Consider the following 15,654-nt stretch of genomic DNA (forward strand, 5'->3'; position numbering starts at 1 on the left):
GGTGGGGGTGCCCCGTCCTCTCGCTGCTTCCCCAGCCCGTCAGCCTCACCTCCATCTTCAGCCAGCTCGCCGGCACCCTCACCCCCGGGCGCCCCATCCTCTCGCTGCTTCCCCAGCCCGTCAGCTTCACCTCCATCCTCAGCCAGCTCCCCCTGCCCGGGCTGGGCACCCTCACCCCCGGGCGCCCCCAGGGCCCACAGGCAACTGCAGCACCCTGGCTCCTAACAGGGCCTCCTTACTTGCAGGACTTTCTCATGGAGACCTTCATCCTGTTCAAGGACCTGATCGGCAAGACGGTGTATCCCTCTGACTGGATGGTGATGAACATGGTGCAGAACCGGTGAGCAGAGCCTGGCTGCAGGGACGTGTGGAGACTGGACCTGCCTGTCCTGGGTCTGAGGGGCTGCGGGGCTCCTCTCCCACAAGCGCCCACAGCTGGGGGGAAGTGTGAGCTGTCCAGGGCACATGCCCCTGCCAGGGGGATCCCGGCAACTCCAGCTCAGCAAGGGTGGCAGGGTGAAGATCTGGTGGGAGGGGGTAAGTGGGGGGCTAAGCGTGGGCGGAGGGGCTCAGCGTGGGCGGGAGAGGGTAAGTGGGGAGCTCAGCATGTGGGGGCTAAGTGGGGGACTAAGCGTGGGTGGGAGGGGGCTAAGTGGGGGGCTAAGCCTGGGGGGGGGGGCTCAGCGTGGGCAGGAGGGGGTAAGTGGGGGGCTCAGCATGGGTGGGGGGGCTAAGTGGGGGGCTAAGCGTGGGCGGGGAGGCTCAGCGTGGACGGGAGAGGGTAAGTGGGGGGCTCAGCGTGGGTGGGGGGGGGCGGCGAGTCCTGGCTGGGGGCACGAGTCGCTGCGGCATGGCCACGCCTCTGCCCAGGGTCTCTCTCAGTTGCCTGGCCGGGCAGAGTTCTCAGGGGGCAGCAGGGGGCTGCTGGCACCCAGAGGCTCAGTCTAGGAGGCGGGGAGGCTGCAGGGCCTGCCCCGAAGGGAGAGTGGGACCCTTGCGGGGCTGCCCCACTGTTGAAAAGCTGGGGCGTGGCACAGACCTTGTGACTCAGTGATGGGTGGGGGAGGTGGCTGCGGACAGGGTGTGGAGGGGGTGGAGGGCTGTGTGCGCACATGTGTGCCCACCTGGGGGGCGGCCGTGCTGACTGTGTGTGTGTGTGCAGGTGGGAGGTTCTCTCTTTGGGGGGGCGAGGGATGGGCATGTCGTTGCATGGTGAGTGCATGCCTATGTGGGTGATGCTGGTGTGGGCACGAGTGGGGGTGTGCGCATGGGGGGGTTGCCTTCCTGGGCTGCTCTGAGCGTGGGTCACAGAGGGGCCAGCACAGACAGCAGACCAGCCAGCCAGCCAGCTGCCCCCTCGCCTGGGGGCAAGGCTTTGTAACACCCCTCACAGCGGGGCCTCTTCTGGCGCCGGATGGGACTTTCCGGCTCCTCTCCGGCCTCTGACAGGCAGGCTGCTGGCTCCAGTTTCTGACAGCCCGGCTGTTCAGAGCTCCTCGGCCGCCTCCCTGAGCCAGGGGCGCAGCCCTTAATCCCGCCAGATACGCCCCCCTCCAGTCTTGTCCACCCGTCCGACCAATCAGTAATCACGAGTCGAACCCCAAACTCCTGAGCTGGGGAGCTGCGGGGGTTCAGCCAAACGACAACACTGGCCAATCCTTTGCCTGCTCCTGGCGGCACCTTCTCCACCTGTTCTCAGCCACCGCAGAGGCTAGACGCAGATTTTTAAAAACACTGTACACTATACAGCTCCCGCTGTAATCCCAGGGCTCCAGGAGCTGGGACTTGGAGAAAAACACCAACCAGTGTGAGACTCGCCAGACACCTGTGAGGTTTGGTACCCCTGCATTTCGCAGCGTGGGGCTGAGAGCCTGCACCTGAGCGGCAGCCTTCGTGCCCACCTGTCGGTGCTCAGCAGCCCCGTCCCACACAGGTGCGACTGGCCAGCCGCTCACTGCCTGTGTCGCTCTCCCTGCAGGGAGTTCCTCCGAGCCATCAACCAGTTTGCTGACACCTTGACCCAGATGTTCCTGAGCAGCAGCAGCTTGGAACTGCAGGTGAGCGGAGGGGCTGGGAGGCCTTGCCCAGCGCTGAGCCGGGGCTGCAGGGGGGCATCAGGCCTTTGCCAGCACTTTTGCTAATGCTTTACCTGGGGCTGCTCCAGTGGCGCCTGTGACAAGGGCTGGGGGAGCATTTCTGGGCAGGCTTCGGATTGGTCTTGTCATCCCCTGCAGGTTTGTAGTGTTTCAGGTGAGACGCGGTCAGCCCCTGCCCTGGTTCCTGCCCCCCCCACCTCCCTGGCTGCTGCCCCCCCCTCCTCCCTGGTTCCTGCCCCCCCCCCCCCCCCCCCACACACACATCTCTGGTCTCTAGCCTCCTCCCACACCCGCATGTCCCTGGTTCCTGACCCCTCCCCTCCCCCGCACATACACCTCTGGTATGTGGCCTCTTCTCCCTCCTAAGTCAAAATGGCATTCAGCCAGCACTAGGGAATTCTTTATGAGCCCTTTTCCTGGCAAAAAGGAACAGATCACAGCACCAAAAATTAATGGTAGCTTTGGAACAAGTGATCACGATGTGATCACATTTATAATGTGCAAGCAGAATAAAGTCCAGACCAGTAATAGATATACTTGGTGCTTTAATAGAGACAGTTTCACAAATCTGAATATGATTATGAGCCAGATCAGCTGGTAGGAAGCGTTTAATCATAAAAATGTAAATGATAATTGGGAATTATCTAAGAACTTACTTGATTCCCAAACAGCCACAATTCTACAACTGAGGAAGAAGGTTGTGCTGATCGAAAGACAACCTGGTTTAGAGGGGAAGTGAAGACAGCTATAAAAATATAATAATAAATGGAAAAATGGGAAAGAGGAACTGTAGACAGTTGATAAGGGAAGCCGAGGGACACAAGGAGAAATCTATGGCCAGCAGAGTTAAAGAAAATGAGGCGTTTTTAAAGTATATTAGGAACAGAAAAAATCCCGACAAAGTATTAGTCTGTTACTAGCTGTAAATGGTAGAATTCTCTGGATGGATGAATTCTCCCGTCGCTCATGGATGAGTGTTCAGCTAGTGCTGACTTATGTTCTAGATTGATTTGATTTTGTGGCTTCTCACGTGGCTTCTCAATGCCCCCTCGACCTCCTCTCAGCGAGCGCTGGAACAGCAGAAGGGGTTAATAGGTGTCTGGACCCAGCATAGACCGTACTGGGTTAGCGTAGAGAATGGAACAGTTACAGCAGAATTCCTCTGGGTGTGCCCAGAGCCCCAAGCTCTCTCTGACCCCCCTCAAGTCCCAGTCCAGAAGTGTGAGTCCTGCTTCTAGCAGCCCACACTCTGCCACACCCAAGGGCCACTCCTCCATCCTTTGTTCTGATTCCCGGGCAAAACAGGTCCCCTGGTCATTCTCCTTCACTCTTTGTTCTCCCACTGGCTAAAACTGTCTGGCTTCCTGGAGAGGGGTCGCCAGTCCCAGTCGTTAGTTGCTAGGCACCGAATGTCTAGGCCATTGTCTTGTGGATTCATCATGGGCATGGGGCCCCAGACAGCCAGCGTCAGTCACACCTGGATTGCTACAAAGAATAAACCCCCTTTTCTCACCACCTAGTAACCATGCAGCACATAGGGGAAACTGAGGCATACACAGTATTCATACAAAATATTAAGAAAAATTCCCACTTCGTCACAGCTTGTCAGCCACATCCTGCAGTTCTGCAGCCTTCTGTTCCCGCATCATTAGCGCTAATCGGGTTTGTAGTGTGGAGGTGGTGCTTGCGGCCTCGCAAGGGAGGGCAGCGGGTCTCTGTATGCTGCTGCGCCCACAAGCGCCGCCCCCGCAGCTCCCAGTGGCCGCAGTTCCCGACCAATGGGAGCTGCGGAGTCGATGCTGGGGGGTGGGGCCTGCGGAGTCGACGCTGGGGGGGTGGGGCAGTAGCAGTGCACAGAGCCACCTGCCCTTACCCTGGGGTGGCAGAGACATGCCAGCCGCTTCCAGGAGCGGCATGGGGTCAGGGCAGGCACTGGCAGCCTGCCTTAGCCCTGCTGCACCGCCGACCGGGAGCCACCCATGGTAAGTGCCTCCCCGCCGGAACCTGAACCTCGCAACCCCTCCCACACCCCAATCCCCTGCCCCGGCCCGGAGCCTCCACCTGCACCCAAACTCCCTCCCAGAGCTTGCTCCCCTCACCCTCTCTTGCAACCCAATCCCTTGCCCCAGGCTCAGCCCAGAGCCCCCTCCCACACTCCGAACCCCTCAGCCCCAGCCCAGTGAAAGTGAGGGAGGGTGGGGGAGAGCAAGTGACCAAGAGAGGCGGGGTTGGAGTGTGCGGGGCGGGGCCTCGGGGAAGGGGCTGGTTGATCCTGGGTTGATCTTCAGTTCAAAAAGTGATTTTGTGTGTAAAAAGGTTGGAGACTATTGGGTTAGACATTATGAGGCGCTCAGATACTATGGTGATGGGGCCACATAAGTGCCACAGGCAGAGTGGGAACTTCTCTATTCACTGCTCGCCCTGCCCTGGGGTTTTGGGCCCTTCTTTTCACCTACACCCCCAAATCTCTCTCTCTTCTTCAGAGAAGTGAGGTTTTTACCCACGAAAGCTTATGCCCAAATAAATCTGTTAGTCTTTAAGGTGCCACCAGACTCCTTGTTTTTGTAGATACAGACTAACACAGCTACCCCCCCCCCCATACTCTCTTCTGAATGTGACTTGGCTGTATTTCTGCTATGCTTCCACACCCCACTCTCCACACAGAGGGATTCCTGTTTTACAGACTCATCTAAGGACTTCCAGATCCTTAATTTAATTGAGTCACCAGCCCTTTCTTATCTTAATCACTCGGCCTCTGTTTGTAACAACCCTGCCCCCCTGCCCCGGGGTGCGAGCTGGGAGCAGCACCGAACTCATCATCGTCCACACTGCAGTTAAGAGCTCTGCCTGGGTCTGGGCGAGCAGACCTCTGGTAAGAACCTGGCGGGGGGGAGGGCAGGAGCCCCCCATAAATGGTGCCCTGCAATGGAGAGGATGGCGATGAAGCCTTGTGATGGCATATGGGGCATCCCGTATTAAATGTGCAGTCACTGGCCAATCACTGCAGCCATGAGCAGGTGAGGCTCTTTAGCACATCTAGGAGCAGGACAATTCCGAATACAAATCCTGCAGCCCTGTCAGCTGCTATGCCTGGGGCATCTATTGCACCAGCTGCTTGGACAAGAGCGTGGGAAACGCTCTGCACAGACCGTTCATCCTGCAGCTTGTTCCACAGTCACCTCGTTAAACCCAATCAGCTCCCCAGAGTCCTGGGGCCATGGGGCCGCGACAGGCAGAGGATGCTACCGGCAGTCCTTAGCAGAGCTGTAACTAGGTATTTTTGTGCCTGAGGCAAGAATATAAAATTGCGCCCTCCCCCAGGGCCGGCTCTTTGGCGGGTCCCTCAGTCCCTCTTGGAGGGAAGGGCCTGCCGCCGAATTGCTGCTGAAGAATGAATGAAGGGGCGGCGGTAGAGCCTGTGATTTTGGGGGGTCAACTCATGACTTCTGACTGCTTGGCCTGATAATGTTGCTTCCAAGATGGTCTTTGGTTCAGTTCCAATCCCGAGAGGGACTCACAGGTTAAGAGAGGAGGGAGGTGCTGGATATCAGCAGTGGCCACTAGAGATCAGCATGTGTCCTGAGAATGCCGGGAGTTCAGGTTTGCAGGGCAGGATCAGGCGTGGCAGGTTTGTAGAAATTTTGGTGGTGCCCAGAACCCGCCCAAGGCTCTGGGAGGGAGTTTGGGTGAGGGAGGAGGTCTGGGATGCAGGCCCTAGGCTGGGGCAGGAGATTGGGGGTGCAGGCTCTGGGAGGGAGTTTGGGGATGGGAGGGGTGCAGAGGGATGGGGTGCAGGTTCTGGGAGTTTGGGGATGGGAGGGGTGCAGAGGGATGGGGTGCAGGGGTGAGAGCAGTGGGTTGTGGCTGCAGATGAGGTGTTTGGAGTGTGGGAGGGGCTCAGGGCGAGAGTAGGGGTCAGGGCTCTGTCTCGGTCTGGGAATGGGAGGTTTGGGGTGTGGGAGGGGCTCAGGGCGAGAGTAGGAGTGTGGGGGGGTGAGGGCTCTGGCTGGGGCTGGGAATGGGAGGTTTGGGGTGTGGGAGAGGCTGGGGCAAAGGGTTGGGGGATGGGGGGTGAGAGCTCTGGCTGGGACTGGGGATAAGGTGTTTGGGGTGCTGGAAGGGCTCAAGGCTCAGGCAGAGGGTTGAGGGTGCAGTGTGGGGGTGAAAGCTCTGACTGGGGGTGTGGGCTCTGGGGTGGGGCAGGGCTGGGTATGAGTTTGAGTTTGGGGTGCAGGCAGGCTGCTCTGGGACAGGGGCCAGAGAGGAGGACTCCCCCTAGCCCTTTCCCTGCCGGCAGCAGCGAGCTCTGGGGGAGGAGCCCCCCTTTCCCGCCCCCCCAGCAGCACATTCACCCCCACCACTGTCACTGCATGTGCTCCTAGGGCCCCTCCCAGGTCCAGGAATCTCCCTTACCTCCCCCGTGGTGGGTGCTGGGTAGGGTTACCATATTTTGAGCCTCCAAAAGGAGGACATTCCACGGGGCCCCAGCCCTGGCCCCGCCCCTTCCCCAACTCCGCCCCTTCCCCAAAGTCCCCGCCCCAACTCCGCCCCCTCCCCTGCTTCCCGCGAACATTTGATTCGCGGGAAGCCTGAAGCAGGTAAGGGGGGGTGTGGGGGGAGGAGGCGCGACCCAGGCTGGCCCCCCCCGACGTTTCCAGCCTGAGTCGGCTCAGGCCCTGGGGTGCCGGCCCCCGGGACCCCGGCCGAGCACCCCTGGCCCACCCAGCACTGCCGGTCCCCGGCCCGGCCCCCAGACCCCCGGCCGAGCACCCCCTGGCCCCGCCGGCCCCCGGGACCCCGGCCGAACACCCCTGGCCCGCCCAGCACTGCCGGTCCCCGGCCCGGCCCGGCCCCCAGACCCCCGGCCGAGCACCCCCTGGCCCCGCCGGCCCCCGGGACCCCGGCCGAACACCCCTGGCCCGCNCTGCCCGCATGTCCCAATTTTCCCAGACATGTCCGGCTTTTTGGGATTTCCCCCCGGACGGGGATTTGGAGCCTAAAAAGCCGGCCATGTCCGGGAAAATCCGGACGTATGGTAACCCTCGTGCTGGGGGGTGCTGCATGTGCCTCCTCCCTGCTGTTGCCCCTGACTGTAGCCTCACTGGGGGTGAGGGATGGGGCTGCCCCTTGCCCAGTGTGGGGCAGGAGCGGTGACTGCGGGCGGGGGGGCCCCCTGTGCTGCTGGAGGGTCCTGCCGGAAAAGGGAAGGGTCTGAGGGGAAGGGCAGGCTCAGAATCAGTCTGCTGTGGCAGTGGAGATGGGCGGCACTAGGACCCTGCGGCAGCAGTTGTTGCAGGGAGGCAGCATGGAGCTGCTCTGCTCTGGGGCCGGGAAGGGGGGGGAAGTGAGTCGGGGTCGGGGGACACGAGGGGCCGCAGGTGGGGCGGGGGGGAGATCACCGTGCCAGCAGCTTTTTTTTTTTTCTCTCCACCACTTTCTGCGCCCTCCCGACTTGTGTGCCCGAGGCAAGTGCCTCACTCGCCTGGCACTGGGCCTTGGTCAGAGCCGGCAGCCTTAGGGGAACGGTCGTTCTCCACACCCCAGCGCAGATCTGGGGCTCTTGTCGTCCTGAGGCCTTTTTAGGCACACGCTGCTCTCCCCACCGCGGGACAGGGGACTGAAAAGGAGTCCGAAACTTGCCATGCCTGTCCAGCTGCTGCTCCCCGGGGCGTCCAACTCAGCGGTCGGAACCAGCCTGAGATTCCTAGGGTGACTTTGGGGCCCTGGAACCTCCGAACCCTTCCTGGCAGTGCCCAGACCTGGAGAACTGGCCTTACTGCTGAACCTCTGAAAGGCATAATAGACATCACCACCCTGAGTGAAACCAGCCGGGACGAGGGGGTGGGGCCAGGCTGCAGGCCGAGCCGAGCCGGTTGGGAGAAGGGTTTGCAATGGTCTGACATTGCCCACGGGCTTGATTCGCTCCCCAAGGAAGTCAATGGCCAACCTGCAGTGCGCTGCATATGCTCGTCCGGAGACCCGCATGCCACCCCTGTCAGAGCCAATGTGCCGACACAGAGACTCCCAATTCTCCATAATCGTGCAGAAAAGGCAGGAGTGTTCAGTAAATATTTCTGTTCTGTATTTGGGGGAAAAACCAGATGATGCAGCCTCCTCATGATGCTCTTCCATCCTGCTCGTCTCTCTGGAGGATGTTAAACAGAAGCTACTACAGTGAGACATGTTTAAATCAGCAGGTCCGGCTGACTTGCATCTCGAGTTTTGAAAGCGCTGTCTGAGGAGCTTGCTGGACGGTTGATTTTCAGTGAGACTTGGAGCAATTGGAAAGTTCCAGGGGACGGAAGAGAGCGAACGTTGTGCCAATGTTTAAAAAGGGAAAGCAGGATGACCTGGTTAATTACTGGCCTTTCAGCCTGACATCAGTCCTGGGTAAGACAATGGAGCGTCTGGGTGATGTAATTAATGCCAATCAACCTGGATTTATGGAAAATAGATCCCGTCAAACTTGGTATTTTTTTGAGGAGATGACAAACTTTGATTCCCACAGGGAACGGATGGGCAGGATCCCCTGGGAGAATAACATGAGGGGGAAAGGAGTCCAGAAGAGCTGGCTGTATTTTAAAGAATCCTTATTGCGGTTGCAGGAACAAACCATCCCGATGTGTAGAAAGAATAGTAAATATGGCAGGCCACCAGCTTGGCTAAACAGTGAAATCCTTGCTGACCTTAAATGCAAAAAAGAAGCTTACAAGAAGTGGAAGATTGGACAAGTGACCAGGGAGGAGTATAAAAATATTGCTCAGGCATGCAGGAGTGAAATCAGGAAGGCCAAATCACACTTGGAGTTGCAGCTAGCAAGAGATGTTAAGAGTAACAAGAAGGGTTTCTTCAGGTATGTTAGCAACAAGAAGGTGGTCAAGGAAAGTGTGGGCCCCTTACTGAATGAGGGAGGCAACCTAGTGACAGAGGATATGGAAAAAGCTAATGTACTCAATGCTTTTTTTGCCTCTGTCTTCACAGACAAGGTCAGCTCCCAGACTGCTGCACTGGGCAGCACAGTATGGGGAGGAGGTGACCAGCCCTCTGTGGAGAAAGAAGTGGTTCGGGACTATTTAGAAAAACTGGACAAGCACAAGTCCATGGGGCCGGATGCGCTGCATCTGAGGGTGCTAAAGGAGTTGGCGGATGTGATTGCAGAGCCATTGGCCATTATCTTTGAAAACTCATGGTGATCGGGGGAGGTCCCGGATGACTGGAAAAAGGCTAATGTAGTGCCCATCTGTAAAAAAGGGAAGAAGAAGGATCCGGGGAACTACAGGCCAGTCAGCCTCACCTTAATTCCTGGAAAAATCATGGAGCAGGTCCTCAAGGAATCAATTCTGAAGCACTTAGAGGAGAGGAAAGTGATCAGAAACAATCAGCATGGATTCACCAAGGGGAAGTCGTGCCTGACTAACCTAATTGCCTTCTGTGAGGAGATAACTGACTCTGTGGATGAGGGGAAAGCAGTGGATGTGTTATTCCTTGACTTTAGCAAAGCTTTTGATACGGTCTCCCACAGTATTCTTGCCAGCAAGTTAAAGAAGTATGGGCTGGAGGAATGGACTATAAGATGGATAGAAAGCTCAACAGGTAGTGATGAATGGCTCCATGTCTAGTTGGCAGCCAGTTTCACGTGGAGTGCCCCAAGGGTCGGTCCTGGGGCCAGTTTTGTTCAATATCTTCATTAATGATCTGGAGGATGGCGTGGACTGCACTCTCAGCAAGTTTGCAGATGACACTAAACTGGGAGGAGTGGTAGATACGCTGGAGGGTAGGGATAGGATACAGAGGGCCCTAGACAAATTGGAGGATTGGATATTAGGACAAACTTTTTCACTAGGAGGGTGGTGAAGCACTGGAATGGGTTACCTAGGGAGGTGGTGGAATCTCCTTCCTTAGAGTTTTTAAGGCCCGGCTTGACAAAGCCCTGGCTGGGATGATTTAGTTGGGAATTGGTCCTGCTTTGAGCAAGGGGTTGGACTAGATGACCTCCTGAGGTCCCTTCCAGCTCTGATATTGTATGATTCTATGATAAGTGTGGTTGATAAAGGTAACAGTGTTGCTGTACTACACGTAGACATCTGTGAGGTGCTTGATTTGGTACCCTACAACACTTTGATTAAAAAAAACTCCGATATGAAATGAACATGGCACAAATTAAATGGATTAAAAGCTGGCTAACTAGTAGATCTCAAAATGTAATAGTAAATGGAGAATCGTAATCAAGGAGGTCTGTTCCCAGTGGGGTCCCACAGGGATCGGTTCTTGGCTCTGTGCTATTTAATGTTTTTATCAATGATGTGGAAGAAAACATAAAATCATCACTGAAGTTTGCAGATGACACAAAAATTGGGGAAGTGGGAAATAACAAAGAGCACAGGTCACTGATTCAGAGCGATCCGTCTCACTTGGTAAACCAGACACAAGAAAACATGCATTTTTATACAACTGAACATGAATATGTACCTCTAGGAACAAAGCATGTAGGCTAAACATTCAGGGTGGGAGACTCTGAAAAGCTTTGGGGGTCATTGTGGATAATTAACTGAACATGAGCTCCTAGTGTGACGTTGTGGCCAAAAGAGCTTATGTGATCCTGGGAAGTATAAACAGGGCAATATCAAGTAGGAGCAGAGAGGTTATTTTCCCTCTGGATTTGGCTCTGGTGCACCCACTGCTGGGATCCTGTGCCCAGTTCTGGTGCTCACAATTCAGGAAGGATGTGGATAGATTACAGAGGGGTCAGCGAAGCGGCACGAGAATGGTGAAAGGGTTAGAAAACCTGCTTTATAGTGAGAGACTCAAGGAGATCAATCTATTTAGCTGAACAAAGAGCAGGTTAAGGGATAACTTGATCCCACTCTATAGGTACCTACATGGAAACAAATATTTAATAACAGGCTCTTCAATCCAGCAGACAAAGGTCTAACACGATCCAATGGCTGGCAGTTGAAGCTAGACAAATTCAGAGTGGAAATAAGGTGTACGTTTTTGACAGTGAGGGTAATTAACCATAGGAACAATTTCCTAGACCCACAATAGAGGTCTCCCTATGGGATGGGGAGCAGGCAGATACTGGACATGGTGTTGATATACGATACTCTAAATGCTCTTTATTGATTATAAAACAAACCTTACTCCACATTCACACCCCAAACATGCTATACCAGAGTCCAAAGGTCAGAATGGTCCCGATGGCCAGTCGAGGTTCCTTCCCTCAGGATAAGATCATAGGATGCGGGGAGCCGGCAAAACCACATCTGTATCCACACGGGACTCTGGATCAATAAACGACTCTGATTTGCAGAAAACCTGGGCATCGATTTATCGTCCATTCCATCGTGTCATCGGTTCTTTGCCTTTGTTTACTAGGCCTTCTGCTAGGCCTTCATACAATTCCAAAGAGACAGTGCTGGGCAGGCCGCCATGATCAGAGGTGTGCCATTTCCTCCAATTCTTATACCATTTTATATCAGTTCAGCTGGTGGTGTTTCCTTTTCTGATGATTTTCTGTATTTTTCTTGGAACATAAGATTGTTTTTGCACAAATAGTTCTAATAGTCCTTGACCTTAAGTTCTTGCTTCGGTTGCTAACTTGCAACGCACGTATTCATGTCAAGCACACATCATTCATACCAGGCCTCAGTGACCTATAACATATTACATGGATATATGAATCACAATGTATATTGATATATATCCCAACAAATTCACCCAGGGTCGTGGTGGATTCGCCATCCCTGGTGATTTTTCAATCTAGATTGGATGTTGTTCTAAAACGGGAGTGGGCAAACTATGGCCACGGCCTGGATCAGCCGTTTTAAGCCGGCCCGCAAGCTCCCGCTGGGGAGCTGGGTCAGGGGCCGTACCATGCGGTGAAGTCCCACTCCAGCCAGGGCACCGGGTTGGGGGCTGTACCGCGCGGCTCTCGAAAGCCGCGGCATGGCCCCTTTCCAAGGGTCGGGGGCCGCGCCACGCCTAGGATCTGGGAAAGGGACATGCCACTGCTTCTGGGAGCCGCTTGAGGTATGCGCCGCTCTGAGCCTGCACCCCTGAGCCTCTCCCCATGCCCCAACCCCCTGCCCCAGCCCTGATCCCCCTCCCACTCTCCAAACCCCTCGATCCCAGCACGGAGCCCCCTCCTGCACCCCAAACCACTCATCCCCAGCCCCACCCCAGAGCCCGCACCCCCAACCAGAGCCCTCACCCCCTCCCACACCTCAACCCCAATTCTGTGAGCATTCATGGCCCACCATACAATTTCTATTCCCCAGTGTAGCCCACCCCTGTTCTAAAAGCTCTGCTCTAGGAATTATTGTGGGGCAGGTCTCTGGGCTGGGCTGTACGGGGCGGGGGGCGGGGAAGGTGCCAGACGAGGTGATCACAATGGTCCCTTCTGGCCTCAGAATCTATGAATCTCCTCCCAGCTCGCTCCCCTCCTTCCCCCCGTTCCCTGGCCTTGCCCCACTCCCTCACCTCCAGGTCCCAGCTCCCCACGCATCTGACATCTCTGTAGCCGCCTCTGAGCCCATCTTTCCTTTACAGCTTTGGAACAATTATTTCCACCTGGCAGTTGCCTTCCTCACCCAGGATTCCCTGCAGCTGGAGAACTTCTCCCAGGCGAAGCGCACCACCATCCTTGCCAAGTGAGTCCCGGCCGGGCTCCACTGGGCCCTGGGGGTTCTGGGACCCGGGGGAGCCCATCTTCCACGGCCACAGCCTGGGCTCCTCCGCTGGCCTCAGTAGTTGGAGGTGCCTCCTGACTCTGCCATGGAACCAGGGGGGGGATTCCCTGCGCTCCGGTGAGGCTCTAGACTGGCTGCATCTGGAGCCTCCATCGAGGATGGGAAGGCGGGTGGATTTGGTGCTGGATTCCTGGCCCTGGTCCCATTCTGCCCTTATTGACACCTGGAATGGTCCGGGCGGCACAGGGGCTGGAGGGAATAATTCCCTCTCCTTGTTGCATCAGGTACGGAGACATGAGAGCCACCATTGGAGCCGCCATCCGGGACATGTGGTACAACCTAGGTGAGACTGGCGCAGGGCAGCTGGAGGCAGCCACTGTCTTGCCAGGGTGGGAAGGGCTTGAGCCATAGGCAGGGCCAGGCTCGGCTGAGCCTGGGGGGCGGGAGCGTAGTCATTTACAGGATGGCTCTTTGGTTCGTTATGAAATATACGCAAGAAAGCAGAGACCCAACGTCCGGGTTATTGCTATAGACCAGGGATACAGCGCAGCACTCCGGGAAGCCGTCCCACGCAGTCATGTGACATTCACCTTACACAGACGTTAACCCCTAAAGCAGAGGTGGGCAAACTACGGCCTGCAGGCCACATCCGGCCCACGGGACTGTCCTGCCCGGCCCCCGAGCTCCTGGCCCCCGAGCTCCTGGCCCGGGAGGCTCGCCCCCAGCACCTCCCCCGCTGTTCCCCCTCCCCCGCATCCCTCAGGGATGGATAGAGGGCAGGGGAGTTCGGGGGGTGGTCAGAAGGCGGGGGGAACAGGAGGTTGAATGGGGACAGGGGTGCTGGGGGGGCAGTCAGAAAGGAGAGGGGGGTTTGGATGGGGCGGCGGGGGGCAGTCAGGGGCAGGGGTTCCGGGGGCAGTCAGGGGACAGGGAGAAGGGGTGGTTGAATGGGGTCAGGGGTGCCAGGGGGCAGTCAGAAAGTAGAGGAGGGGTTGGATGGGGCGGCGGGGGTCCGGGGGCAGTCAGGGGACAGGGAGTGGGTGTGTGGATGGGGCAGGGGTCCCAGAGGGGCTGTCAGGGAACGGGGGGGTTGGATGGGGCAGGAGTCCGGGGTGGGGGGGCAGATAGGAGGTGGGGCAGGGCCAGGACCCCCTCCCCTAACCGGTCCTCCATTCAATTTATGAAACCCGATGCGGCCCTCAGGCCAAAAAGTTTGCCCACCCTGCCCTAAAGCCATCTCTTTGTGCCCTGCCTGTTTACAAGTAAAAGATACATCAGCCAATACACGGAGTGCCAATCAGTTTTCTGCCTTGGCTTTCTGGTCCCTGGCATGCCCCTTGTCTCTGTTCTGAACACATGCAGTCCAGGTACCGAGGGGCATGAAGGACCTGCTAGGTCTGCACTAGGGCAGAACAGTCGTAGGGACATTCCAGTACTGGCCTGTGAGAACAGTTTCCCACCGTTCGGTTCGGCAGCTAGAGCAGCCTCCCCGCAGGAGCCTGGCAGACAGCGCGCACAGCTGGGGCTCCTGGCTCTTTGCATTTTTCTCCTCAAGCCCAGAGACAGTCCGGGGCTGGACTAGCCAAGGGGCTGTGGGGCAGGACTGAGGGGCACCAGTAGAGCGGTGTGGGGTGGAGAGCAAGACTGGAGCAGCAGGGACACTACAGAGAGTGACTGAATCCGATCTCCTGTCCTGAGCTGGACCCACACGGGTGTGCAGCTGAGAATGCCCTTGCGAGGCAGCCCCGCTCCCCGTCTGTCTGTCCCTTACCCCTGTTGCCGATCGTCATTCTCCTGGATGCTGCTGCCTCTGGGGCAGGACCCGTCTGGGTGCCTCAGAAAGGTGTGTAATCTGCTAGTGTCCCGCAGGGCGATACCACCACTCCCCCAAGGAGATCCTGTCCCCAGGCTGCTGCCCACAGCAGGGAGGAGCAGGCGCTCCCCCCATGGGGAGAGGGGAGGGGTCCTGGGAGAGCAATTCCCTTCCCACCAGTCCCTTCCTGCCCCTGCCTCAGGCCATCACAAGATTCGGTTTATCCCTGGCATGGTGGGCCCCATCCTGGAGATGACGCTGGTGCCCGAGCTGGAGCTGCGCAAATCCACCATCCCCATCTTCTTCGACATGATGCTGTGCGAGTACCAGCTGACCAAGGCCTTCAGCATGGTGCGTACTGGGCCCCAGGGAGTCTGGGGCCAGCAGGGTGCAAGGAGGGGACGTGCAAGGCACGGGTGGCAGCGTGCAGCCAGCCGTAGTCACCAGGCAAACGAGCAGGGTGCAAGGAGGGGGCGTGCAAGGCACGGGTGGCAGCGTGCAGCCAGCCGTAGTCACCAGGCAAAGGATGAGCGCAGCCCTGGGCTAGGAGGCATGCTGCGGTGTGATCCCCTCCCACGGGGGTCTGTGCTGCTCCCAGCACCTGACCAGTATGACGGGGAGTGGGGGGAGGCCATGGGAAGAGAAAGCACCAGGGCCAGGGACCGGCTGGAGAGATGAGGCACAGGGGCTGTCACCTTCCCCCTCAGCCGTGACCCAGCCGGCCCCGACAGGAACACAGCTCCCTTCAGCCCCTGCCCCTGGTCCCAGGCCCTCAAACTGAGCCTCTCGGCCCTGGCGCGCCCCTCGCCCTCCCTTCCCGGGCACACGGGCCGAGCCCCTCCCCCAAGCGTGATCCTCACCCTCCCTTCCCAGGGACACGGGCCGAGCCCCTCCCCCAAGCACGCCCCTCGCCCTCCCGAGCCCCTCCCCCGAGTGCGCCCCTCGCCCTCCCTTCCCGGGGACACGGGCTGAGCCCCTCCCCCGCGCGTGACCCTCGCCCTCCGTTCCCCACAGGGCCGAGCCCCTCCCCCGAGTGCGCCCCTCGCCCTCCCTTCCC

General features: G+C 57.8%; 1 protein-coding gene across 1 annotated transcript in view; it reads left to right on the forward strand.

Moving 5' to 3' along the window:
- The window catches only part of LOC117878454 (dedicator of cytokinesis protein 2-like), a gene marked incomplete in the record, with an annotated part of 325,642 nt that overhangs the window by 267,991 nt on the left and 41,997 nt on the right, over nucleotides 1-15,654 (forward strand). Inside the window, 5 exon segments of the mRNA XM_034772650.1 lie at nucleotides 246-340; nucleotides 1,979-2,057; nucleotides 12,645-12,745; nucleotides 13,069-13,127; nucleotides 14,800-14,948. Of these exon segments, the coding sequence (XP_034628541.1) occupies nucleotides 246-340; nucleotides 1,979-2,057; nucleotides 12,645-12,745; nucleotides 13,069-13,127; nucleotides 14,800-14,948 (483 nt within the window).

This window comes from Trachemys scripta, chromosome 5 (assembly GCF_013100865.1).
Source record: "Trachemys scripta elegans isolate TJP31775 chromosome 5, CAS_Tse_1.0, whole genome shotgun sequence".
NCBI lineage: Eukaryota > Metazoa > Chordata > Testudines > Emydidae > Trachemys > Trachemys scripta.